The 24,402-nt window shown below is 36.7% G+C and overlaps 1 protein-coding gene across 2 annotated transcripts in view; it reads right to left on the bottom strand.

Annotated features, from left to right (window-relative positions):
• ANK3 (ankyrin 3) overlaps window positions 1-24,402 on the bottom strand; it is a 502,256-nt gene that overhangs the window by 431,557 nt on the left and 46,297 nt on the right. Inside the window, exon 1 of one of the 2 annotated variants that reach the window (XM_063103191.1) lies at window positions 7,523-7,588. The exons of the other annotated variant lie outside the window; for it this stretch is intronic. Within the exon in view, the coding sequence (XP_062959261.1) occupies window positions 7,523-7,525 (3 nt within the window). The 5' untranslated portion in view covers window positions 7,526-7,588. Of the gene's footprint in view, window positions 1-7,522; window positions 7,589-24,402 lie in introns of those variants that run through there. 2 annotated transcript variants of the gene reach the window in all.

The following is a 24,402-nucleotide window of genomic DNA, read 5'->3' as shown; positions in this document are numbered from 1 at the left end:
TGTTTCAGAAACATTTAGGTTGACTAAGTGTTATCTTATTATAAAAAAAGACAACTATGGCACTCATCACAAGCCAGTGAGTTTGACAAAATTACCTGAGTGGCTGTTGTACCCATTACTGAACAGAAAAGGCTAAGATCTTGGCTTGGTTTACCTGCCAATGATACAGCATTACAGAAGAGGCTGATGTTACTTCCCTAAGTGCTGTATGACTGGAGCAGTTCTAAGAAGAATGATCCTTGCCCCAAATCATTTCTGTACGCTTATCCCCCAAATCTGCCTTAGGAACTAGGCTTTTACCATGAAAGTTATTTGTCTAGGTTTTTAAACTGTACTTTGGGAAGGGGTGACACATTAAGCAGCTGCCAATCATGTACATCCAACTTCTAATTAGTCTCTTGGCTTTTATAGGAGATGGCTAGCTAGGCATGATGAAGAAACAAGAGTTTCAATTTGTGAGAGAAACTGGGAATATATGTGCAACAGATAACAGGAGGATACCAGACAGCTCATATAGGAAAAACGGTGTGTGGCAGTGAGTTCCAAAGGCTACTCGATTGTTTAACACGTTCCAGGCCTTACGCTAACAGTAAGTGCAGACACTCTGAAATAGCATTTGAAAAGGGAGTGAGATTTGGAGACAACAAAGAAACCCTAGAGCAGTGATCCTCACCCTGCCCCATACCAACTCAATCTGAATCTTTAGGGGTGAGATCTAGGAACAGGCATTTTATAACAAGTACCTCAGGTGATACCTATGGTGCCAAAGTTTGAGAACCTCTAGAGAGTTTTAACACCTCTTCGTGGAGGACTAGAGTTGTCACCTTGAAATCTGACACATACATACATAATATCACACTTCTCAATTAAATACTTGATCGTGGTAATTATATCCTTCTATTAAGCAAAGATTACTATTTGCAAAATGCAATCTACCTTGAGAGACACACATAAACCATATAAATATTCTGCCTTCTAGGGCCTTATAGTCTCAACTTAATCAATCATGTAATCAAATTGGGACATTGAAAGACAGAAAAGGATATCATAAAAAAACAGAGGCTACTATATTCAGAGCATTCTTTACCAACAGGTGAGTTCTCTGCAAGCCCAAATCAATACATTCCTGAGAGCATCTGACTTTAAGAGAACCCAAGGAGGAATGAGGTGGAGGTAACAGTGGGCTGAGAGCAGACAGGAGGTCGGAGGGAGAGGACAAAGCTTAGACATCAGTGCTGAAAACCCATCCTACCCTGCATCCTGGTAGAATGCAAACTACATGACAGGGAACTCGCTTTCCTAAGGGGAATGTATGTTTCCGTATGAGAAACTGTGATGCTGCCAAAGGAAAGTATGTTTGTTCACGTAAGGGACTGCAGTTAGAAAATAAAAACTAATCCTTTAAAAAAGGACACATTTCCAATGTTTTCCCAAATGACTAGAATATCTGAAATTTAACTAAGATAATAATAAATACTTTAACTGGAGCTTTTGACCGGCTAGAAAAACCTTAGCTAAAGTGACAAGGCTGTCTGAAGCCTCAAGGATGAGTGGACAGTAACCAAGGCACTGGAGTTACAGCGACACTTCGGGTAGTCACAGCCATAACTGAAAGTCTGAAGCCACAAGATGCAAACACTTGGTCTTCCCTCACGGTAACACATCACGCTAGCAAACAGAAGCGAATAATAAGCCCCTTGGTTGAAGATAGTTGCCCCCAAACGGAGAGTGTTTACAGAATATAGCCTGTGACTCCAGAGCCAGACAGATGTGAGTCATATTCTGGATCTTCCATATCCTAGCAGTGTCACCTTGAAATGGGGTAATAATGGCACAAACGACATGATTATTCTAAAGATTAAGTGAAAGATCTATGTAAAATATTTGGCAGAATATCTGGCATTAAGGAAAGCCCTCTGGTCAGCTGTTATAACTACAGCATTAATGGTTTATCATATATATTCATCATAAAAAAGAAAAATCAATTACTTATGCATGCTTAAATATGCAGCCTTTTATATGTGACCTTATACATATATTTGAAAATTAATATCCATTTTTTACGGATAAACATAAACAATTAGAAAACAGATTGATCATGCTTCTGTGGACATGCTGCCTTTTAAATTTTTTTAATTTAGTTTTTATCATTAGAGGACTTGAGCACGTGAAGAGAAATTTTGTAAATTAAATAACTACCATTAGATGAAAAAACCTAAACATTAAGGGAGTACAATTTATAAATTTATTTCTCTGCCAGAATTTGCTATGAAGTTCTTAATGAAGGGAACGAACATTAATTACCGTCAATAATAAAACAGCAGTGATGACATTTATCAATTATTTCATAAGTACCAGAACTACGCAAGCATTTTATGTGAATTGCCTCACTCAATCCTCACAACTCTGTAAGGCCAACATCTGTTATTATCACCATTTTACAGATCAGGAAACTGAGGCTTCTCAGACAATTAAGTAAATTTTCTAAGGTCACATGTGTAAGAACAACAATCTCAGTCCACCCAATGTGAGTCTGGAGACATGCTTTTGACAACTAAGCTACAGTGCCTGAAATCCAGGACTCAATATCTCTTTACTCCTAATTCACTCTTCTTTCCATATATCATGGAGCCTGGGATAGGCATAATCAACATAATTAAGCTTATTGGAAACCAGAGGAAATAATCCCAGTAGACCTCAAATTCTCCTTTTAAAGTTTTCCATTTCCACAATAGGACTGGGTTTACATGTGCTGCTCCCTGAGTGCCTACAGCTCCAGGCAAATTCCTCAGATGAGATGTCCACCTAAGGTCAAAACACTCCTCTGCAGGTGCCCAATGACACCATCATCTTTGCTAGGTGACAGTAAGTCTTATATATGTGTTATCCTTCCTAGGTAATGGTAAACCTTAATTCTATTTTAATATATATTTCCAGAAAGTCCATAAAGAATGATTCTAACAGTGAGAATTTCAAGCCCTATGACCAGAAGTAGATGAGATGTGGAATTAAAATATAAAACTATAAGGAGAACAAAATGGAGATAGGAAGGTCTGTAAGCAAACTAAACATGCATTATCATGTTTTCATGTGATCAATTTTACTCATAAGTGAAATGCATTAGATGTTTATCCAAAACCTAAAAACATGAGTTTTTAATATAAAGATGGAAGTAAAACTTTGGGGGACATCAAAGATCCAAACGGCAGGTCTGTCTCCGGAAGAGCTCCCTATAGCATGGAGATACCTGCTCACAACAGTGCAGCGTGCAGACAGCAGGTTCAGTCTGATTGGACACTTACAATTTATGACAGACATGGTAGGTGCAGCTTTCTTTATGCATGGCCAAATTTAGAGAGATTAAAAGGTCCACGTTGCTTCTGGTATTTCATGCATCAATTAATTGAAGTTGACTACTCACTGTAAAGATTTGATTACAATAAAGGCTTAATAGACAGTATAAGGCATTTTTTTTTCCTGGAAAGTAATTTTGAATATGGCAGCAAGAAATCCAGTTTAATGGTGGGATGAAAGAAAAGTAGGCACTAAATAAATGTGCTTGGGACACTGAGAGGATCTATCAAAGCCTCAACTATGAAGCATTTTTGTTGAAAATATTAAAACTGAAAGAATCAATCCCTCAGATCCAACTTCTAGTTTATAGGAAGTATGGAGGATGGAAGAACAAATTAAAGGATACTGCTACAGGATGAAATCAGAAAAATGAAGTATATAGAACATCCTATGGGACTCCTGACCAGGTGTTGTCAACAAATCAAATGGCAAGAAAAGATGGGAGGAGAGAAGAGTGGAAATTATTCTAGAATTTAAAAGTCTTGACAGAGATAACCAAACGCAGTAGGTGGAAACTGTTTTGGACCCTGATCCAAACAACTAGCCACAGAGGGCATTTTGAACTAACAAGGGAAACTTGAATATAGACCAGGTATTAGAGTGTATGAAGGGATGATCATAAATTTTCTATGTTTCATAATATTATTGTAGTTGTTCAATGTAGTTATTGTTGTAGTTATTTTGGACATGCATACTGAAGCATTTAGAAGTAAATGATATTTCATATAAAATTGTTTTAAAATACTCCAACACCCCCCGCCAAGAATAGCAATTATGAAAAAATGTTGATAATTGCCGAATCTGGGATGATGAGATTCACCAGACCATTTCCTCTACTTTTGTGTGTGATAAAATTTTTTATAGTAAAAATCTAGAATTTTAAATGTACAAAACTATTGTGCATGGTGTTTTTAATCAACATAAATTATAAAATGCATGATCTTTAAATCTTTTATAATATAAAAGACATATATATATATATAATTAAGTTTTGGAAAGAGCTGACATTTTACTCACAGACTAAAAACTATTCATTTATATCATTTGCCTAAAATTTTATGTTAAACATTAATCTCTTCCTGTCTCATAAAGATATATTTTGTCTTTAATATTTTAATTCCTGAAGACTAATTTTTGTTCAAATTAAGCATTAGCTATTCTTCTTGGGAAATTACAAGAGAATACATTTTTCCTCGAGGAAATAGAACTAAAAGTTCTTTCCCGTCACAACTCTAAGTTCAACCTCATATTTACTAACATTTCCAAACCTATTTGATATGCAACATGTACAGCTCCTTATAATGCAAAATCCTTTAGGCAAAGGCAGGATCCAGAGGTGCAATGAACACCCCAAGTCCTAATTTTTTCGCCATTCCAACTCACAATATTCCAGGCTCTTCCAGACTCCCAAATTTCCAGAATCTATATTTGAAAACTGAAATGAGTTAGAAATTTTAGAAAAATATCTCTTTTGATTTTATGAAACTTCAAATCTGTATTTCCCAAGCACAATAAAAAATGTATTAAAATCTCAAACAGATCAAGTAACCTATCGTGGTTTATACAGTGAAAAGGTGCATATCACTGTGTGGGATAGGTTCAAATTTGTCCAGCCAGCCCTCAAAAGCAACCTGATTTTACAGCCACCTAGATCATCAAGTTTCTTCACCCAACAAGTAGGAAACCCCAAGAATCTATTTCCTCAAAAGCACACAGCAGAGCAGAAAGAGGGACTGGATGATTATTTCCTTTTTTCAAACGTAAACAATAAAACTGATGACGATGCTCACTGATGGAGGAAAATACACAAATGCAATTATTTACTTCCTATCCAGTTGCATTGTTTTAATAATAAAGGAAAATACTGTACCTCTATAAAGGCTACTAAAATGATTCAGCTCCTACTAGGGAAGCAGCTCAGTCACCATCAACACCTTTTAAAGGACTGTGCCAATGACATATGCTGCAAAACAAAATCACTCAAGGAAATTTCTAAGTGGATCTAGAAAGATGACCCAAAATTTCTGAACTTCTATTAAAGAGAAAGACATGGCTGGGGCATCTTTCAAAACTTCTAGGACTTAAAAAGATGATATGATGTGACCCATACACTCCAAACACAAACAGAATTCACAGAGTATTTTAAGTAATCTTTAAGCTTCTTAGAGGGTTCTAAAGAACTCCTGGTTTCCCCAAGATCAAAGGCACCGGATTTCAAAAGCTCAGTGATGCCAACAAGACTTTGCTTCTGATCACAGAGTTAAAAACTTTCACGAATAGAAATGTCCTAGTAAAATCCATGATATTAGAAACTGATAATATGATGTTTATTGGGTCAAAGCATAATGTTGCTTGAGTTTTTTATTTCTGATGAATAAACTAGTAATAAAACTTACAACATACAGGAGTCTAGAAGAAGGTGGACTAAAGGTTTCATAGGTCTGAGGTTCACGCCCAATTCCCTCAAGGCCTCATTTTGAAAGTTCTGTTCTTATGTCCAGTCTTTCTAAAAAGACATTTTCCCATTAGCAGTAAAAGAAGTTACGTTGTAAGGAATTAGTGGGAACGGTATTTTATTTATTTATAATTCATAGCTCCCCCATTTGTGAAATGTGAACAAAAACAATTTTTCAAGAAAATAACCATTATAAAATGGTATTTTTTCACACATCCATCAGCATTTAGAAATGAGCAGTCTAGAGAATTATATTAAGTGAAACGAGTCAAGCACAGAAAGAGAAATACCACATGTTCTCACTTATTGGTGGGAGCTAAAAATTAATATATAAATTCACACACACACACACACACACACACACACACACACACACACAAAAACCGGGGGGGGGGGGGAAGAAGACATAACAACTACAATTACTTGAAGTTGATACGACAAGCAAACAGAAAGGACATTGTTGGGGGGGAGGGAGGAGAGGGAAGAGGGAGGGAGGTTTTGGTGAGGGGCACAATAATCAACCACAATGTATATCGACAAAATAAAAGTTAAAAAAAAAAAAAAAGAAAGAAATGAGCAGTCTAAAAATGTCAGATGTATGAAACTTGGTGCTTTTGGGGGGCATTTGTTTTTTATTAAAATAATCATCCCCAAAGATTAATGTGTCCCAATAACACAACAATTAAGAGTTAAAATTATACCATCCACACATATCCTCGTAGAAAAAAATCAAAAAGAAATAGGTCAGTATTCAAAATGTTCTTAACATTGAGCCTCTCTCAAATACTTCCATTCGATGTATGATTTCCAATAATAATAAATGAAAAGAAAACAAGGAAAATAACCAGTAATTTATATGTAAATGTAACATTTCTTAATTTTTAATCATTCAGAGTGAAATAGTAATAATTATTCTCAACATAAAGAAATAGCCAACTAATAAACTGGACTCCAGACTTAAAAAAAAAAAGCAAAATTGTCGCTCCTGGAGAATTAACAACAATGGAGATATTTAAAGAATTTAGCTATAATGGTCCTAAAACATTCTTTTTAAAAGTACTTAATATTTTTAAAAGTCTTTAATGACAATGTATTTTTCAAAAGTGAATTGAATGGAAATGCACATTCCTATTTAGCTTAAAATGCTTTTAGATTACCTTCTAAATATAGATCTAATATTTGAACATCTACATAGTAAATACAGTCTTCGAATATTTAAAAAGGAAATTCCATTTACACTTCTTTGATTTAGAACTGTGAATTCAAAAAAAGAAGTCTAATAATACTCTAGTCCTTACTCAACTACTAATTTAGTATGTTTTTACATTGGGTGGGACTTCAGACCCTCGTCTTTCAGCCAAGCATTTTTCCTTTCTCCAAGCTACAAAGACCATTTCATGAGGATTACATCACTGTAGCACAGTGATCTTTTAAGTTCCATTCCAAACTGGCCAGAAATGCAATGCACTGTGATGCAAATGTATTTAAAACACCAACAATGTCAAATGATTTCATGCTCTTGGGAAAAATTATCCTCCAAAAGTACATCCAACAGGCCCGCAAAATGAATCTCTTTTTCATTCTTTTAGCTGTGCCAACAAGAGATGCTTACTAGACCAAGAGAGCCACTGTTGCAGGCAGGAGGGGGAAAGGGAGTGGAGGGGCCTGGCTTGACATCAGGAGGTATGTTTAAAATGGAAAACGAGCACTTACCATCTCTCTTAGGACACACCTCCGACAGTAGCCACAGTACCCTCATATCAGTGTACTTTAAACTGCATTATTGAGGTTTAGTCCATAAAATGGCAACATGAGTAAGAGCCAGACAGGAAGCAAAATGTGCAATGCCCGACGCTGGGTTCACTTACCTGAAAAAGGAAAAGCAAAGGTTTAAGTCTCTCTAATCATGAAAGCATGATGATCTCACAACTCTACTAATTAGCTTTGACTTTAAGCGGATTATGTGATGGAGAAAAAGACAAATATAACTGTGCAGCCTTTAATAACATTGTTTGAAAACAGAAGGTCCCTGCCCACATCCAGAATTCTATGAATTCTTTAACAGGGACAAGTTAATGATATGCAGAAGTGGAATAAGTATTTTATGATGAGTTGATAAAACAATTCTCTTTAGTTTGCTGAAGAGCAGATGTGACAATAAAACAGGTGATGGAAATAGGACTCTCTTGAAATTTTGAGGATGTTTCCCCAGGAAGTGTCTAATGACTGTCACTAGATTAGTTGCAACTCTTTTTTTTTTTTTATAGGATAAATGCTGCTAGTTATTGCTGGGATTTTGCCAATGATCTCCTAGGCAACTGACAGCTAAAAGAGCCATAAATAGAGCAGCAAACACCCTCACTGTTTGCTACACTAAAGTATTTTGCCCTTATATACATTGGTGTGCATATTCTCAGAGGTCTATTTAATCATGCACATTCCTCTTGTCTTGCAGAATAGGAAATATCTAAAATACTGATGCACTGGGGACATATAACTAGCCAAAAAAAAGTACACATAAATTCATCTTCTCTATGTCTATATCTGCCTATACACACAAAACCAAAATAACAGCTAACATGTTTAAGCTCTTAGTATGTGCCAAGAACCAAAGTATTTTACACGTATAAATTCATTTAGTATTTTAAACAACTCTTTAAGGCATGAACTACTATTATCCTCATTTTCTGTAAATGGAGAAGTTAAGAAACTTGCTCAATGCCACATGACCAGGAGTGTCAAAGCTAGAATAAAGATATGCATTTTATTATGATTGTGACTGATGATGATGATGATGATGATGACTAACTCAGATGTCACATTCATGAGTCAAGATATCCAGTTCTTTCCCTCATGGGATTCACTTTGACATATTACTGAAAGACTGAGGAAGAGTCTATAATTATGTACATTAAAAAACCTCAAAATGACAATAGTATGGTTTTACAGCTGTTTTCTTTAAGACATAGAGCATCATTTCCTTAGAATAAACTATTAACAGTAACTGTTTGATGGAAATAAAATGCTTCAATGAATCAAAGTTCCAAGTATCAAACTGTTAGCTGTCCTTAGGCTAGTTCTATAAAACTGGCCTCACAGAAGTTTCTTTAAGGATTGTTCATAGGATTGATACCTGGTATATAAAATGATAAATGAGACAATAAATACACATAACAGAACCTTTTATAGTCAACAACATCCTGCCCCCTGTTGAGGCATTCCCACATGGAAGCACTGTACTCATTACTGCAGCCATCTCTCTACTTCTGGAACCCATTTTTGGAGCTATCTTCAGAAATTATGTGAATCCCACAAGAAAATGGTCTCATTACCTTACGGGAACATTTCGCTTTTGACTAAAAACCATATTATTTGGTTAGAGTAGTCCTTCACCCACTATCAAAAAACTTATTTTAAAAAACCAAATCCTCCTACAAAATATCTGCATTCATTACGTTTATCACATAGATAAGTAGGTAGGTAGGTAAGTAGAGCTTTCACATATATCTATATACTAAAGCAAATATCTCTTGAATACACACAGTACTTTCCAGAGTGAAGACTTTAAAGGGAAAAATATTCCTTAGACTGTTCTGGCACACATGTGGTTTTTTTCCTCCACTAATAACCTTATTATTGGGGCCAAACGCATAATGGATCTGATTTGATTAGTAGTTGCTGATTACCTACCATGGGCCAAGTACAATCCTAAACATTTTCATATGTCAGCTGATTTTACTTTAGTAAATATCCTTTTAAAAAGATAGTATGATTCTTATTTTACAAATACGAAAACAGATTTAGAAATGTAGTATGAGAGGGTCATAGTCCACATGGCTATTGACCAGGATTCCAGCCCAGGTCTCCACACTATAAGACATTCTTGGGGCCACCTGCTTCCATCTGACTGCATGTCTCACCACCTCTGCAATGTAAGAAAAGTGTAAGACGTGCCTCTACTGAGTGAAAAGATTTTTTTTTAAATGGAGAAAACAACATTCATCAGGTCTAGTCACCTTCTGTGTCTTAAGATTTTTATATTTTACATTTCTATTCCACATGTGATTGACTGGTCTAGATACCACCTTAACTTCTGGTGGGAAATTAACAAGTACATTCAATTCATGAGCTGATTTTAGTTAAAAAAGAAATAAACAGAAATGATCAAAATTGTTTAAATCTTGTCTTTTTTCCTTTCTGTCTTTAATTTGTTAGCAAGAGAATGTTGGCCATTGGGAAACATGTCTGGGATAGACATTTTGTTACTATGTAACTTCTAGCCTTGGAGGAATTAAAGAGGAAATATGACAAGAAAAAGAATCAGACTAAAGAATAGAAAAAGCAGCTCAAAAAGTCATTGTGTTTTTTGTGAATTCCATAAAATTATAAGGTAATTGCTATGGTAGAAGAATAGCAGTAACACATCTGTGCTTTGCCCTACTAATGAAGTTCCATTTCAGAACTGCATAATAAAAGCTATTAGCAGCTAGAGATAAAATAAATGCTTAATACAGCTTATAGAGGGTATCTTTAATACATAAGTTATTTTATGGAAGTAGCTCTTCCTTTGTCTCAGAATATTATTTTCAAAAGCCTTCACAGATGACTGCACATGGCTTCCAGTCTCTTATGATGCACATTCATTCAGAGATGAGACCTCAACTCCCTGCAGAAGACCAAGATGATAAACCCAGTTCCCCAAGTTCCTCCAGCACCAGATGGCTGTCCTGCTTTATACTACCACTTCCCCACCCGTCACACAACCATCAGCAGAACAGTGGGGAAAAACTTTTTTTTTTTTTTTTTAAATGACAGGAGACTGCAAACTGAGTAGCATACCAAATATTTTCCTTTCTAAAGAGAGATTCAAGCACCCCTGGTAATGACAGAATTTCTGAAACATTTAAAGGTCTCAAACTCCAGTGTAAACAAATCTCAGGTATAGACTCATTGACTCAAGATTAAAAAGCCATCCTGGAATTATCTACATTCTGGAAACATTAGCACCTCTCCATAGGGCATAGGGTGTCCTACCTCACTAAGGGTGACACCCAGGGAAATGACTTTTCGTGGATAAGATATACACGTCACAGGTTTCCAAGAGCTTTTATCTTTTCCATCAATTAAAAGAACTACAACATGCAGACATCAGTCTGGGTCTTACCCTCAGTAGAAAAAGGTCATCTTCACTTTCCCACAGGCAGGGAAGTAAATAAACAAACAAACAAAAAAACCCCAAAAAACATAAAAACAGGGTATTTTTGCATCAATTGTCTTAGTACAGTCATTGAAAACCAACCCTCACTCCTTCTTTGACCTGTTTTTACTTTCTGCATCGAGCAATGCAAATATTTCTGGGAATATTTTTTTCAACTAAAGAACAAAGAATTCTGAAAGGAAATATTCATCCAATTAGTGAAAAAAATCCTACCGGTTTTAAATGTTCAAGTTACCACCAAGTGGGAAAGTGTCATTTTGAATATGCCAGAGGTCATCTTTACACTGAGGAAATAGGAAAAAGATCTTTCCGTAGAAGAAAAAAATTCTTCAGCAAAATCAATTATTCATTGCAATGCAAGGAAAATGATTTTGCTGCTGGCCTGAATGCTATCAATAATTTCACGGCTAGACATTTTTAGTCTCTTAATTTAATGGGAGAATAATTATTTCATAATTTGTTTTTTTAATTGTAACATAATTGATTGCACATGTGTGAGGTACAATGTTGAATATCAATACCTGTGTGCAATATGTGCTCAAATCAGGATAATTAGTATATTAAATGTTTTACACTGTAATTTTTTGTGGCCCTTTACCAGTTACTCCTTTACCCATCCCCCTCCCTCTTTCCCAGCTCTGGTAACCTCAGTTCTGTTACCTCCTTTTGAAATTTCAACATATTATTGTGATTGTTGTATTTTTCTTTTTCATTTATTTATTTTTTAGCTCCCACTTATGAGTGGGGACATGCGGTATTTCTCTTCCTCTGCCTGGCTTATTTCACTTAGCATGATTTTCTCTAAGTTTATTCGTGTTGCTGCAAATAGCGGCATTTCATTCTTTTTTATGGCAGAGTAGTATTCCATTGTGTATATATACCACATTTTCCTTATCCTGTCATCCAACAATGGACATTTATGTTGGGCCCAACTCTTGGCTATTGTTAATAGAGCTGCAATAAACATGGGGGTGCAGGTATCCTTTTGGCATAATGATTTCCATTCCTTTGGGTATATTCCCAGCAGTGGAATTGCTAGATCATATGGCAGTTCTAACTGTAGTTGTTTGAGGAACCTCTATACTGTTTTCCATAGTGGCTGCACTAATTTACAGTCCCACTAACAGTGTAGAAGTGTTCCCCTTTCTCTGCATCCTCACTAGCATTTGCTATTCTCTGTCTTTTGGATAAAAGCCAGTCTAGCTGGGATGAGGAGATATCTCAATATGGTTCTGATTTGCATTTCCCTGATGCTGAGTGATATTGTGCATTTTTTTATGTGTCTCTTGGCCATTTGTATATCTTCCTTTAAGAAATGCCTATTCAGCTCCTTTGCCCATTTTTTACTTGGGTTGTTTTTTTTACTGTTAAGTTGTTTGAGTTCCTTGTATATTCTGGATATTAATCCTTTGTTGGATGCAAAGTTTGCAAATATTTTTTCCAACTCTGTAGACTGTCTTTTCACTCTTGTTTCATTTGCTGTCCAGAAGCTTTTTAGTTTGATAAAACCCGTTTTTAATTTTTCCTTTTGTTACCTGTTCTTTGGGGTCATATTCATAAAGTCTTTGCCTAGTCCTACTTCTTGAAGTATATTCCTGTGTTTTCATTTAGGAGTTTTATAGTTTCAGATCTTATATATAAGTCTTTAATCCATTTTGAGTTGATTTTGGTATATGGAGAGAGGTATGAGTCTAGTTTCATTCTTCTACATATAGATGTCCAGTTTTCCCAGCACCATTAATCAAAGAGGCAATATTTTCCCCAATGTATATTCTTGGTGCCTTTGTAGAATATCAGTTGGATGTAAGTTTGTGGGTTGTTCTCTGGGTTCTCTATTTTGTTCCATTAGTCTGAGTGTCTGTTTTTATGCCAGTACCATGCTGTTTTGGTTATGATACCTTTGTAGTATAATTTGAAGTTAGGTAGTGTTATGCCTCCGGCTTTATTTTTTAGTTCAGGAATGCTTTGGCTATTCAGGATCTTTTCTTGTTCCATATGAATGTTAGAATTGTTTTTTTATTTCTGTGAAGAATGATATTGGTATTTTGATGTGGATTGCATTGAATCTGTAAATTGCTTTCGGTAGTATGGACATTTTCACAATGTTAAATCTTCCAATCCAAGAACATGAAATGTCTTTCCATCTTTTTGTGTCCTCTTTAATTTCTTTCAACAGTGATTTGTAGTACTCATTGTAGCAATCTTTGACCTTCTTGGTTAAATTGATTCCAAAGTATTTTATTTTTTTGGTGACTAATAGGCTTGCTTTTCTTGATTTCTTTTTTTGATAGTTTGTTGTTGGAGTATAAAAACATTATTGATTTTTGCATGTTGATTTTGTATCCTGCAATTTTACTGAAATAATTTATCAACTCTAAGAGGTTTTCGGTATAGTCTTTAGGTTTTTCTGTATATAGGATCATGTCATCTGCAAACAAGGACAATCTCATTTCATCTTTCCCAATCTGAATGCCCTTTCTTTCTTTCTCTTATCTGATTGCTCTGGCTAGTACTTCCAATACTATGTTAAACAGGAGGGTAAGAGTGGGCATCTTTGTCTTTTTCCTGTTCTTAAGGGAATCCCCATTCAAGATGATATTGGTGGTGGGTTTGTCATATATGGCTTTTATTGTGTTGAGATATTTTCCTTCTATACCTAATTTACTGACAGTTTTTATCATGAAGGGATGTTGAATTTTGTCAAATGCTTTTTCTGCATCTATCGAGATAATCATATGGTTTTTGTACTTGATTGTTGGTGTGGTGCATCACATTTATTTACTTGCATATGTTGAACCATCCTTGTATCCCTGGGATGAATCCCACTTCATCATGGTGTACAATTTTTTTGACGTGTTGCTGTATTCTATTTGCTAATATTTTATGGAGGATTTTTGCTTCTGTGTTCATCACAGATATTGGCCTATAGTTTTCTTTTTTTGTTGTTGTATCTTTGTCTGCTTTTGATATTAGGGTGATACTAGATTCATAGAATGAGTTTGGGAGGATGGCCTCTGTTTCAATTTTTGAAATCGTTTGAAGAGAATTGGTGTTAATTCCTCTTTAAAGGTTTGATAAAATTCAGCAGGAAAGCCATCCAGTCCTGGGCTTTTGTTAGGAGACTGCTGATTACTGCTTCAATCTTGTTGCTTGTTGTCTGTTCAAGTTTTCTATTTCTTCTTGGTTCAGTCTTTGTAATTTGTATCTATACAGAAATTTATCCATTTTTTCCAGGTTTCCAAATTTGTACAGTTATTTATAATAGTGTCTAGTGATACTTTTTATTTCTGTAGTATCAGTTGTAGTGTCTCCTTTCTCATTTCTAATATTTGTTATTTGGATCTTCCCTCTACTTTTTTTTAGTTAGCCTAGCGAATGATTTGTCTATTTTGTTTATCCTCTCAAAAAACCTGGGAAAATTGTTTTTGACGGAATAAAATGTTACATAACAATATTAGTGACAGTGGTTTTGATGCAGAACAAAAAAACATTCACCATGAGGGCCGAGCCCGTGGTGCACTCGGGAGAGTGCGGCGCTGGGAGCGCAGCGACGATCCCGCCACGGGTTCAGATCCTATATAGGAATGGCCGGTGCGCTCACTGGCTGAGTGCTGGTCACGAAAAAGACAAAAAAAAAAAAAAAAAAAAAAAAATTCACCATAAGAAAACTATTTCTGTGTTATAAGCTGGACTGTATATACATTAATGACCCAGTAGGGCTAAGATTTGTGGGAACAATCCAGAAATAGCAGTAATGGTGTGCTGCTTTGAGGGAGATCCAGGAAATTCACCTTAGGTAGAATTAAAATAGAAACAATAAGGAAGAACATTATTTTCCACAATTTACATGATTCATACTTACTGATTTTCATTGAAAACCTGCACTGAGGAATTTCTTAACCATGAAAACTTTAATGTTAAAAACAATAGCTATGTCTCAACTCATGAATGAAGAAATGGAAAAATCAACACAGAAGTCTGAATTTGCTTCAAGAGTTACACAACTCTATTAGTGTTTTTCTCACTGAATGGTGTGTCTTCCTCCAACATGAAACTATTAATAATAGTTGGAAAGAGCAACTGGTTCATCTTTGTATTTCTAGCATCTAAAATAGTAATTGATCCACAGGTTGTGCTCAATATTGCTCAGTAAATGAATGAAGACACATGTAGGTATGAGTTGCTATGATGGGCACAAAGATTAGAAAACGTGAGTATTACTTTCAAAGTCTTGACAAACTAGTTGGGGATATTTAAACATAAAAAGCCAACTACTGGTCAAGATTCTACTTAGTATGTGGTTAACAATTTGTTTGGATGGTGTTCCCAACTACAGGAATTCAGACCAGGAAGAGGCCACACTAGTTTGGCAGAGGGAATCAGGGTGACTTCACTGAGGAGGTAAAACTCAAAGGAAGTGAAAATTAAAGGGGGATGAGTCTTAAGGTAAAGTAAGTTTGGCTAGAATGGCTGGTTACTGTTGGGGGGGGGAAGGTTGATGAAATTTGGGTCTGAATTTGAAAGTCAAACAGCTTCAAGTTGACAACATTCCAACCTCTCCCTAAATATACCTTACTGATTGCCTTTTACATACTGTGAAAAATTAGAGACCCTATCTTTATAACATTTTTTAAAGTAGTGCATAGCATTTGTGGAAGGGGAAACATACTTGTTTTTTAACAGACCTTCTTATGTATAGCACCCTCTCAGGTAGTATTAAAGAAACAAGTAATTATTACAAAATTAAAATAGCCTTAAATATATATAAACCAATCAGCAAGTTGATAAAACGAAAATTCCAAAAAACAAACTCTAATCAGTAGTGACATTTAAAATTTAATACCCAGTAAGGGTCAGGTATTAAGCGATCAAAATGGCCCACTGGCCCATCAGAATGGGGCCTAGAGTTCCCTGGTTGATTGTCAGCCCTGGTTCTAACATTTATTTGCTCAAATTTACCTATTATTAGCTGCAAAATCAATTTACAAAATGGTATCTAGTTATGTGCTTGATTGCATGCTTATGAATATACATATGGATTAGAGACATCTATGAAGCTATAGAATAATCAGGACACTTGAATCCCATCTCTGCCACCTACAGTGGCATTGCCCTGAGAGATTTACCTCATACATCTGAGCCTAATTCCTCACCTTCCAAATCAGGATAAGGATACACACCCCATAACAATGTTCCCAGCATTAAGTGAGAAACTTTATGTGAACACTCCATGTTATCTGTAGCACCATGTTCAAATGCAAATTGTCAAAGACTGCAAATTACTAAAACCATCAAGAACAACCCACTTTCAAGGAGAAAACTTAACTAGCTCTGAAGAACTTTGCCTCTCTGGTCTCATATATTTCAGAGAGAATCTGCCTCTACCCCAGGCCCTCCTAGAGAGGTGGGCCTAGGCAGCCATGTAACCACCAATGCCCCAAATCCTACCCAGAGGTGACTGAACAAAAGTAGGCACCTGATCAAAACTAGACCAATCAGACTCTCTTGAAATATGATGAACTAAAAATGCTGAGACCAAGTCAATCAGCCATTGGAGGCTGAGGTGACTATTCAGAGAGGCTGTGTGGGGCCACGTGGAAGCAACTAATTGAGCAGATACCTCTGTCTCTCAAGAAAACAGGAAGCATATGAACAGAGGAGGACAGACAGTATAGCTGCCTGAGGATTCTCCTATTCCTCACAGTAACAGCTCCTTGGAGTTAGATCTCCCAGTGCCCAAGCCTTCAGTTTCTTAAATTAATCTCCTTTCTATTTGAACTTTCTTGTGTGGTTCTCTTCTTTGAAGTTCAAAACGAACAAGGAAAACAAAGCTGATTGAGATCCTGTGTGCCCTCCCTGACTGCATATCCACATTACAATGTGACTCTCCTGTCAGGGGCCTTTCTTCTTTGAGATTGGCTACAAAAAAATGTTCTCCAAATATAGTCGAAAAATAGAGCCATTGGAGGACAAACAATAATGCAGTAATATGTCTCCAAGCTGCTTCTAACTATGTCAGCCTAACTGAATCAAAGTTTTATTTCATAAAACCCAGTATATAAAGGTACATTTAATGAGCTGCTGCTTCTCAGATATTTCATATAAAATGATAAAATTTATCATAAAGAGCTGTACCCTTAGCTGATGACTCTAACTAGATCTCTAATAGGCTCTAAACTAATCAGACCATGAAATTTTTTTAAAAAGAAAAAAAAATACTACTGCCATTGGAGAAATAAATGTGAATGTGTTGAGCTTAAAGCTAAATAGGCTTAATGATAGATAAGAATACTAGAGCTATACTATTTATTCATTTGAGTTCTGACCAGGGATATCCATTAGTAACGCACTATATTAGACATTTTGGGGTGATGCAGATATGAGCACTTCCAGAGAGCAGCTGACTTCATAGGCCAAACAAGGACAGAAATTATTAAATCACCTTAGCAAATACTTTCCAGTCTTCTTATTACTTGGGGAATAAAATAGGAAGCATTGAATATAAACACTCCCCAATGGTTCCAGCCTGTGTACATTAAGCAGGGTCTGGTCTGGCCTAACTTGGAATAAAAAACCTCCAGGCAAAATTAAGACTTCACAAGAAATGATATATCCAGAAAGAGAATCATCATGATCACATAGGACCTTTTCTGGCCCACAAGAAGAAGGAAAATAATTTTTCAAAATAAAACAATGATAAATAGTGCCCAGAATAATGGTTAATTAGTTCATTTTAATAAAGTACTTTTATATCAAATCATTATTAAAATATCAGTGTCTGGGATTTATATAAGGCTGTTCTATATCCTAGTAGTTCACAACCAGCAGGGTATTTTAGAATCATCACTGTCCCCTGTCAACACTAAGTTCCATTCTCAAAGGAAATGGCTACAGGATTCACTGGGACATGAGAAATTGCTCTTTCCTCATATTCTATCTTGCTTAGGATTAGAAGTCGAAGCATCTAAACAGAGAAAACTAGAAGCAAACCAACTGACAAAACACTGAAAGTTAATAATGTGTCATTGTGTTGGTAGAAACTATCAATTCCATTGGTACCCTTGGGACTGACTATGTGCTTGGCACCAGGCTAAGTGCTGGATAAACACCAATACGTTCTCTTATAATCTAGAGCTTACAGTCTAATGGGGAGGTAGATGAACTCAAACAAATAAGCAAATAAATGTGCTAGTACCAATTGTGGTCAGTGCTTTGAATGAAATTCATGAGGGTAGGGGGAATGTAATAAGCAAGGAACCATGCCTGAGAATAATGGGGGCCTGGTAAGGGAACTACTCAGGGTGGCCAAGGAGGAAGTGACATTAATGTGATTGGTCACCTCAATACAGCACAGTTATGCAAGGGCTCAATTTCACACAATGAAGAAGGCACAAAGAGCAATGCTTTATCTTAAATCATCAAATCTTTATAAGGGTAGCTCTTAAAAAGAGCAAAAAGTATCAAGTACCTTTGACCAGCATAGAAGAAAAACCTACTTTGAACACAATTTCATGTGACTGAGGGGATGGGTATTGGGAACCAGGACCTGTTCTGGGTAATCTCATTTCATCTTCACAATCCTGTGAAAACTACAGAGTTAAAACTACTGGAAGACAGAGCTATGGAGTAGTGGGAAAATCACAAGATTGGCATCAGCAGAGCTGGCTTCAAGCCCTGGTTTTCACTGTAAAGTCCTACTTTGATTAGTCAAGTGTCTCATATTTTGAAAGACTGTAGCAATTTACTCCTGTAGATAAAATAATGTGACTCCTGTTCTGGCAAATCTTTTCTCACCACCTCTACCCCACCCCACCAGGCACCAGACTACGAATATGTAGGTTTAGCTTCCACTAAAGAGATCACAAGGGTGCATTTTCCTTTCCCTAAAAGGGGAGGGGAATAGGGCTGTTCTGATACCTTTGTGAAAAACAGAGTCCTTGATCTCTGCAGACCTCAGGAAAACATTGTAGGGTCACTGGGCCGTAGGAAGGGCTTTGGAATCGAGCTGCTCTGGGCTTCAAATCTTGGGTGTCCATTTACCACCTGTATATGTGTGTGTGATCTTGGGCAAGTTACCTGACCCACTCTGATCCTTAGTTTCCTCAGCTGTGAAATGGGTGGGGTTGTGAAGATGAAATGAGATTACCCAGAACTGGCCTTTACATGTACTTTCTGTACCATGTGAACTTGGGGCCACGTGTTTTTATTACCTACCCAGAGAGCTCAATTAAATAATCTTAAAAAACAAACAAAAAACAGTAAAAGAAATAACTGTGACCTTGGCCAAGTCATCATTTTTATAAGACTCACTCACAAAAGGGAGACAAAAGTTGCCTCTCAGGATTGTTGTGGAGAATAACATAAAATTTTACATTAAAGTATTTCGTACACTGAAAAATATCAATATAAGATACCCTTATTAACAAAAATAATGAGACAGAAGTACACTTTGTATAAGACAGCATTTATAAGACTCTCAGGGACACATGAATCAACAACTGGGGACACTCTCCCCAGCAGACAATAAAGTGTAACTGGGTAAGAGCAAGGCTTAGGAACCAGAGAGCCAACACTCTGGCTAGCTGTGTAAACTCAGGCAAATTGCTTCACTTCTCCGGGCTCCCATTACTCATTTCACTATAAGTAGTAGGAGGATAATACTGTCTCTCAGGAAGGTTGTGAAGCTGCAAAGTCCTGGAACATAGTAACACTTAATAAATGATGGCTATTAACTACAGCAGCCAAAATACCTTAGCGCCATACCACACTAGAGGCCAGTATAGCCAAATCTAAACCTAAAGCCCAGGGCAGGAAGGATATTATGGAAGAACTTGTTCCATACTGCCAGCAGTTTCTGGTGTAGTCATCAAATAATTTATGCAAAATCCACCTACTTTTTCTATCTTCAAATGACATGGTACATATCCGCAAATGTCAAAAGGGAAAAAATAGCAAGCTCCTGTTCCCCAGCAGATGAGACACTTGGTGTGACAGGTAGCAGAGCTGTCCTGCTGCTGCCCTGACCTCTCACGAGTCACAAGCTCACTAACATTACTATGGGAAACCTAGGTAAGGCACGCAGAAGGATTTCCCACACTTAGCCCCATTGTAAGAATCACCTGGGTACTTGATAAAAATCCTGACTCTGGGCTCTATCGCAGAACTCCTGAATGAGAATTTCTAGGGGAAAGCCCTGAGAATCTGGACCCTGAAGGAGTCTTATGATCGGGCCCATTTGGGATACACTGCACACAGCAGCCTAGCTGACTAGTAGACACTGGTCGTTATTTGGTTACCACTTTTCCCTCCCTTCCAACCCCCAATCTCACTGCTTGTGAAACCGTTCTTTGCAGTTTCCAGAAAAATATGCACACACATTAATTAACCTTAATAACAGAAGACTGTTTTCACCTGAAGATTACCAATAGCTTGAATACAAATCTGCTGATGGAAACAGCTCTTAATTATCCAAGCCAAAGTGCAAATGTGGCTTATACTACCTGTAGGTATTTTGATAAGACCCAGCTTATCCAAAAGGATAAAAGGAAGCCAGGCCTAGTGCTGCTCTCCTCTTTGGCTCCGTTCCCAGCCTCCTTTCTACCTGGTTCTTTTCTGCCTCAGGGTTGGGAAATTAAGTTTTTCCCTCCCTTATCATGAAAGCCTTTCCTATAAATGCTGAAGAGCACAGTGAGAGAATCTTAGCTTTGCTTCCCTCTTTGCTGTAGGCTAAAGAGTAGGAGAACAAAGCCAAGCAAAGTTGCAATATCTAAGGCACTGAGAGGGGTCCCAGCCTAGACCTGATGCCCTGGATGAGACATTAAAAAGTGACAAGCTCCAGCAAAAAGGCTGACAAAGTTGCTTGTGTGACTGAGGTACTTTCTGCAACACAGACAAGCTGTACCGTCTATCCAAAAACTCACCAAAAAATTCAGAATGTCTTGTAGGTGCTAGAAGAAATACAATCCATGTTCACACAGGAGCTTACTGTCCAATAAAAGGAACAATTAACAATGATATGTTACAGAGATTTGCAGGAGACAGAAATCACTTCCCATTGATTGAACTGTGAAATACCTCGGGGAAATTGACCTATTTTGCCCTAGTCCTTCATTTTACCAATAGGAAAGTTACCTCTTCCTCTAAATTCTGATGTTCTAAATGAATTCTCAGAAAAGAGACTCCACAATTAACTAAGGACAAGCATTTATCCCAGGTTTTCTAACTCAACATTTTACAGATTTTCTAAGTCACTTCAACATTTTACATTTGAAACATCATTTGTGGTTTCTTACAAACCTGTGCTAGGCCTAATCTGGAATCACTTTTTTCCTTTGTAATATAATTGATCAAAGCTTTGAAAAGAGTCGCCTTAACTTGAAGATGGCCCTACCCCAAAAAGTAATTACAAAATCCCCACGTTTCCTAAATTGCTTCCAAAACATCTTTGTTTCCTGATTCTTTGCAGCCGGTAATGAAAGCTACTAAAAAAACCTACTTTGCTTCCAAATTAGAAAGGCGGCAAACATAACTTCGGGAATAATTTAAGCATGGGGGGAGGGAGAGAATACCAGGTAGCACTGCCACCATCAAAGAGACTAAGAACAGCTTGGCCACAGAAGTTTTTTTCACTTTGAACACAGTTTGATTAATCGGGATGGTAAGAAAATGTCAGCTCCATGGGGATTTGGGGAATGTGTACAGTTTTCTGAAATAAACCACATGGCTAAAAATCAATGCAATTCCTTGCAGCTGAGCCCAGCTGAAGGCCATTGTCCTTATCTAGTTATCAGGAGTCTGCCTGCCTCAACCCACAAGCTCCCTCATTTAGCCAGGTGTTTCCAATTTCATGCTTAGTTTAAATGCCTATGCTGGGGTAGTTTCCTGCTGACATAGGACCATATAATGGCTCTGACACAAAGAGACTGCTAAGGCTCCACATCGACATATTTTTCATAAGTAATGCTTGCTTTTGGCCAGATTTCTGCTTGAATCATGGGCCATTTACTGTCCCTCCCCTTTGCTACATTCAAGAATTTCAGCTGCCACCCTGTATCCCACAACTGTTCCTTGTTTAAATCTTTGACACTTGACCTTAACTTCCACCCCTGACCCAGATTTATGCCCACTGTCTGACTTGGGCCTGTCCAAGCCTACATTCCAAACTGCTGGGTTATAGGTCTTCTAGTACAGCTTAACTGAAAGCTAAGTACTCATCCAGGTCTAACTGGTTCCTAATCCCATCCACTGGCTGAATTTTTCTCATTTGTTCAATGGAGATAATAATATCTATTTTATAATCCTCATAAGGCTTTATAAGGATGATATGAGTTAAAGGATAAATTTTCAGGTTAAAATGATTCTTATATTAATATAAAATGAATATGTTTCAAAGATTTTATTGAAGTCATTAAATTAATGAGGAAACCAGTAACGTATTACAACTAGTTCAAAAAGCAGAGACACATACTTGTATACAGGACATCTAGAAAGCTGAAATTAATTAATAGATACAAAACCTCTTCAAGGAAAGTAGGTTGTGTCAATTGAATTTCCAAAAGATAAAATTTACCTGCCTCACTATCGGTTATCTGCAATCTACGCTAGAGATAATGAAGGGCAAACACTTCTAGAGAATTAGATAACCAGGAAGAATACACAGGACATTACCTAATATTCCCCTGAAGAAACATCTTAGGTTCTTAACAAAGATACCAGGTACTTAATAAATGGCAATTATTTTAAAACAACAGACATGTATATCTGCACACATATGAGGGTTCTTCAAAAAGTTTGTGGAAAAGTAGTATTAAAAGATAATACAAAACTTTCCATGAACTTTTGAAATACCCTTGCATATACAAACATACACTGGTCTATTCAAAATGTATATAAGACTTTGGCCAGATCTTGTATCAAATTAGAGGGATGCTATGGAGCTCTTATGCTCACAAAGGAGTAAAAATTTCTACTCCTTCCAGCCTCTCCTTTCTCTTTCTCCCACCTCTACCACCTCAGTTATCTCTCGGAGCACTAATGGCCTGTCCTAAGTTGGTGGTATAACCAAAGGATAAACAACAACTCATAAGAATTTTCTGGGCTACGGGCTGGCCGGTTAGCTCAGTTGGTTAGAGCATAGCCTTGTAATACCAAGGTTAAGGGTTCAGTTCCTCATACTGGCCAGCCACCAAAAACAAAAAAACAAAAGAATTACCTGGGCTAACTAAAAATGCTATTTCCAAGGCAAGGTCTTGGGAATTTTAATCAACCACTCCAGGTAATTCTAATTATCAAGTAAGTCTGAGAAACATTCAATTAGGCAGCATCCTGGAGCCTAGCAATGAAAAGGGTAGTCCATAGAAGAGTATGTAATGTAAAAGCTCCTGACTAGGTAAAGCCTTATGTTTAACCATGACTGGAAAAAAAACTGAGATTGGGGTGAAACAAAATTTTACTTGTCTCAAACATGTACCAGGTTGAATGGGAGAATCAACCCAAAAGCATGAAGGATCCATGAACCTACAGTCCACATGATGAACTGAAGCTTATGGCTTCACTTTGAGTGAAATATTTTCCAATGTAATTGGACGCCATACACTGAATCAATAATAAAGCAAACACAGTCCTTTGTCAATTTTTATTCATTCAAATCACTGTGATATTTAATATCAAAACATAAATAATTTAAATTAAACACCTTATTTTCCCTCTAATAATTTCATCTGACATTAATATCTTTGTAGAAACCCCACCCCAAAGAACAATTCTTTCATGGAAAATTGTGGAAGGAATAGGCTACGTGTAAAATTACAGCATAGTTTACATATGTAAACAGAAGCTTCTCATTTTAAGCAAAAATCTCAGAAGATTCTATTATAAATATTAACATCCATCTTGACAAGAAGATTTTAACATTTTCAATCCCAGAAACCATGTAAAATTTCAAACCAGATTCCCAATAAGTATAGTTACTTCAGCATCTCAGAAAAACCACACAAATACTCTTTATTGATATGACTGTAAGGTAAGCTAGGGAAAATTACTACACATGCTGTGTCAATAATAGATAAAATCTAGCAGTGTTGAAGAAAACTATTAGTTCCTTTTGAAAGAAAGAGAACATGATGTTAAAAAAACACATCATTAAGCATCTTGGGAAGAGACATCTTCCCAAGAGATATCTTGCTTAGAGCCTTCTCTGCATCCCAAACTGCAGAAGTTACCATAGAAATTAGAAATGTGGGTTCTGTCCTTTGCAGTTGCCATCATTTTCGAGTGGAGGTACACTGGATTTTGTACCATCAGAGCCAACATAAAGGGATTCTCCCCCATTTACCACACGAGGGGTCTTCAAAAAGTTCACAGAAAGATTTGTATT

Source organism: Cynocephalus volans, chromosome 7 (assembly GCF_027409185.1).
Source record: "Cynocephalus volans isolate mCynVol1 chromosome 7, mCynVol1.pri, whole genome shotgun sequence".
Lineage (NCBI taxonomy): Eukaryota > Metazoa > Chordata > Mammalia > Dermoptera > Cynocephalidae > Cynocephalus > Cynocephalus volans.
The sequence above is the reverse complement of the archived record's forward strand: the minus strand, read 5'-3'. Positions and strand labels throughout refer to the sequence as shown.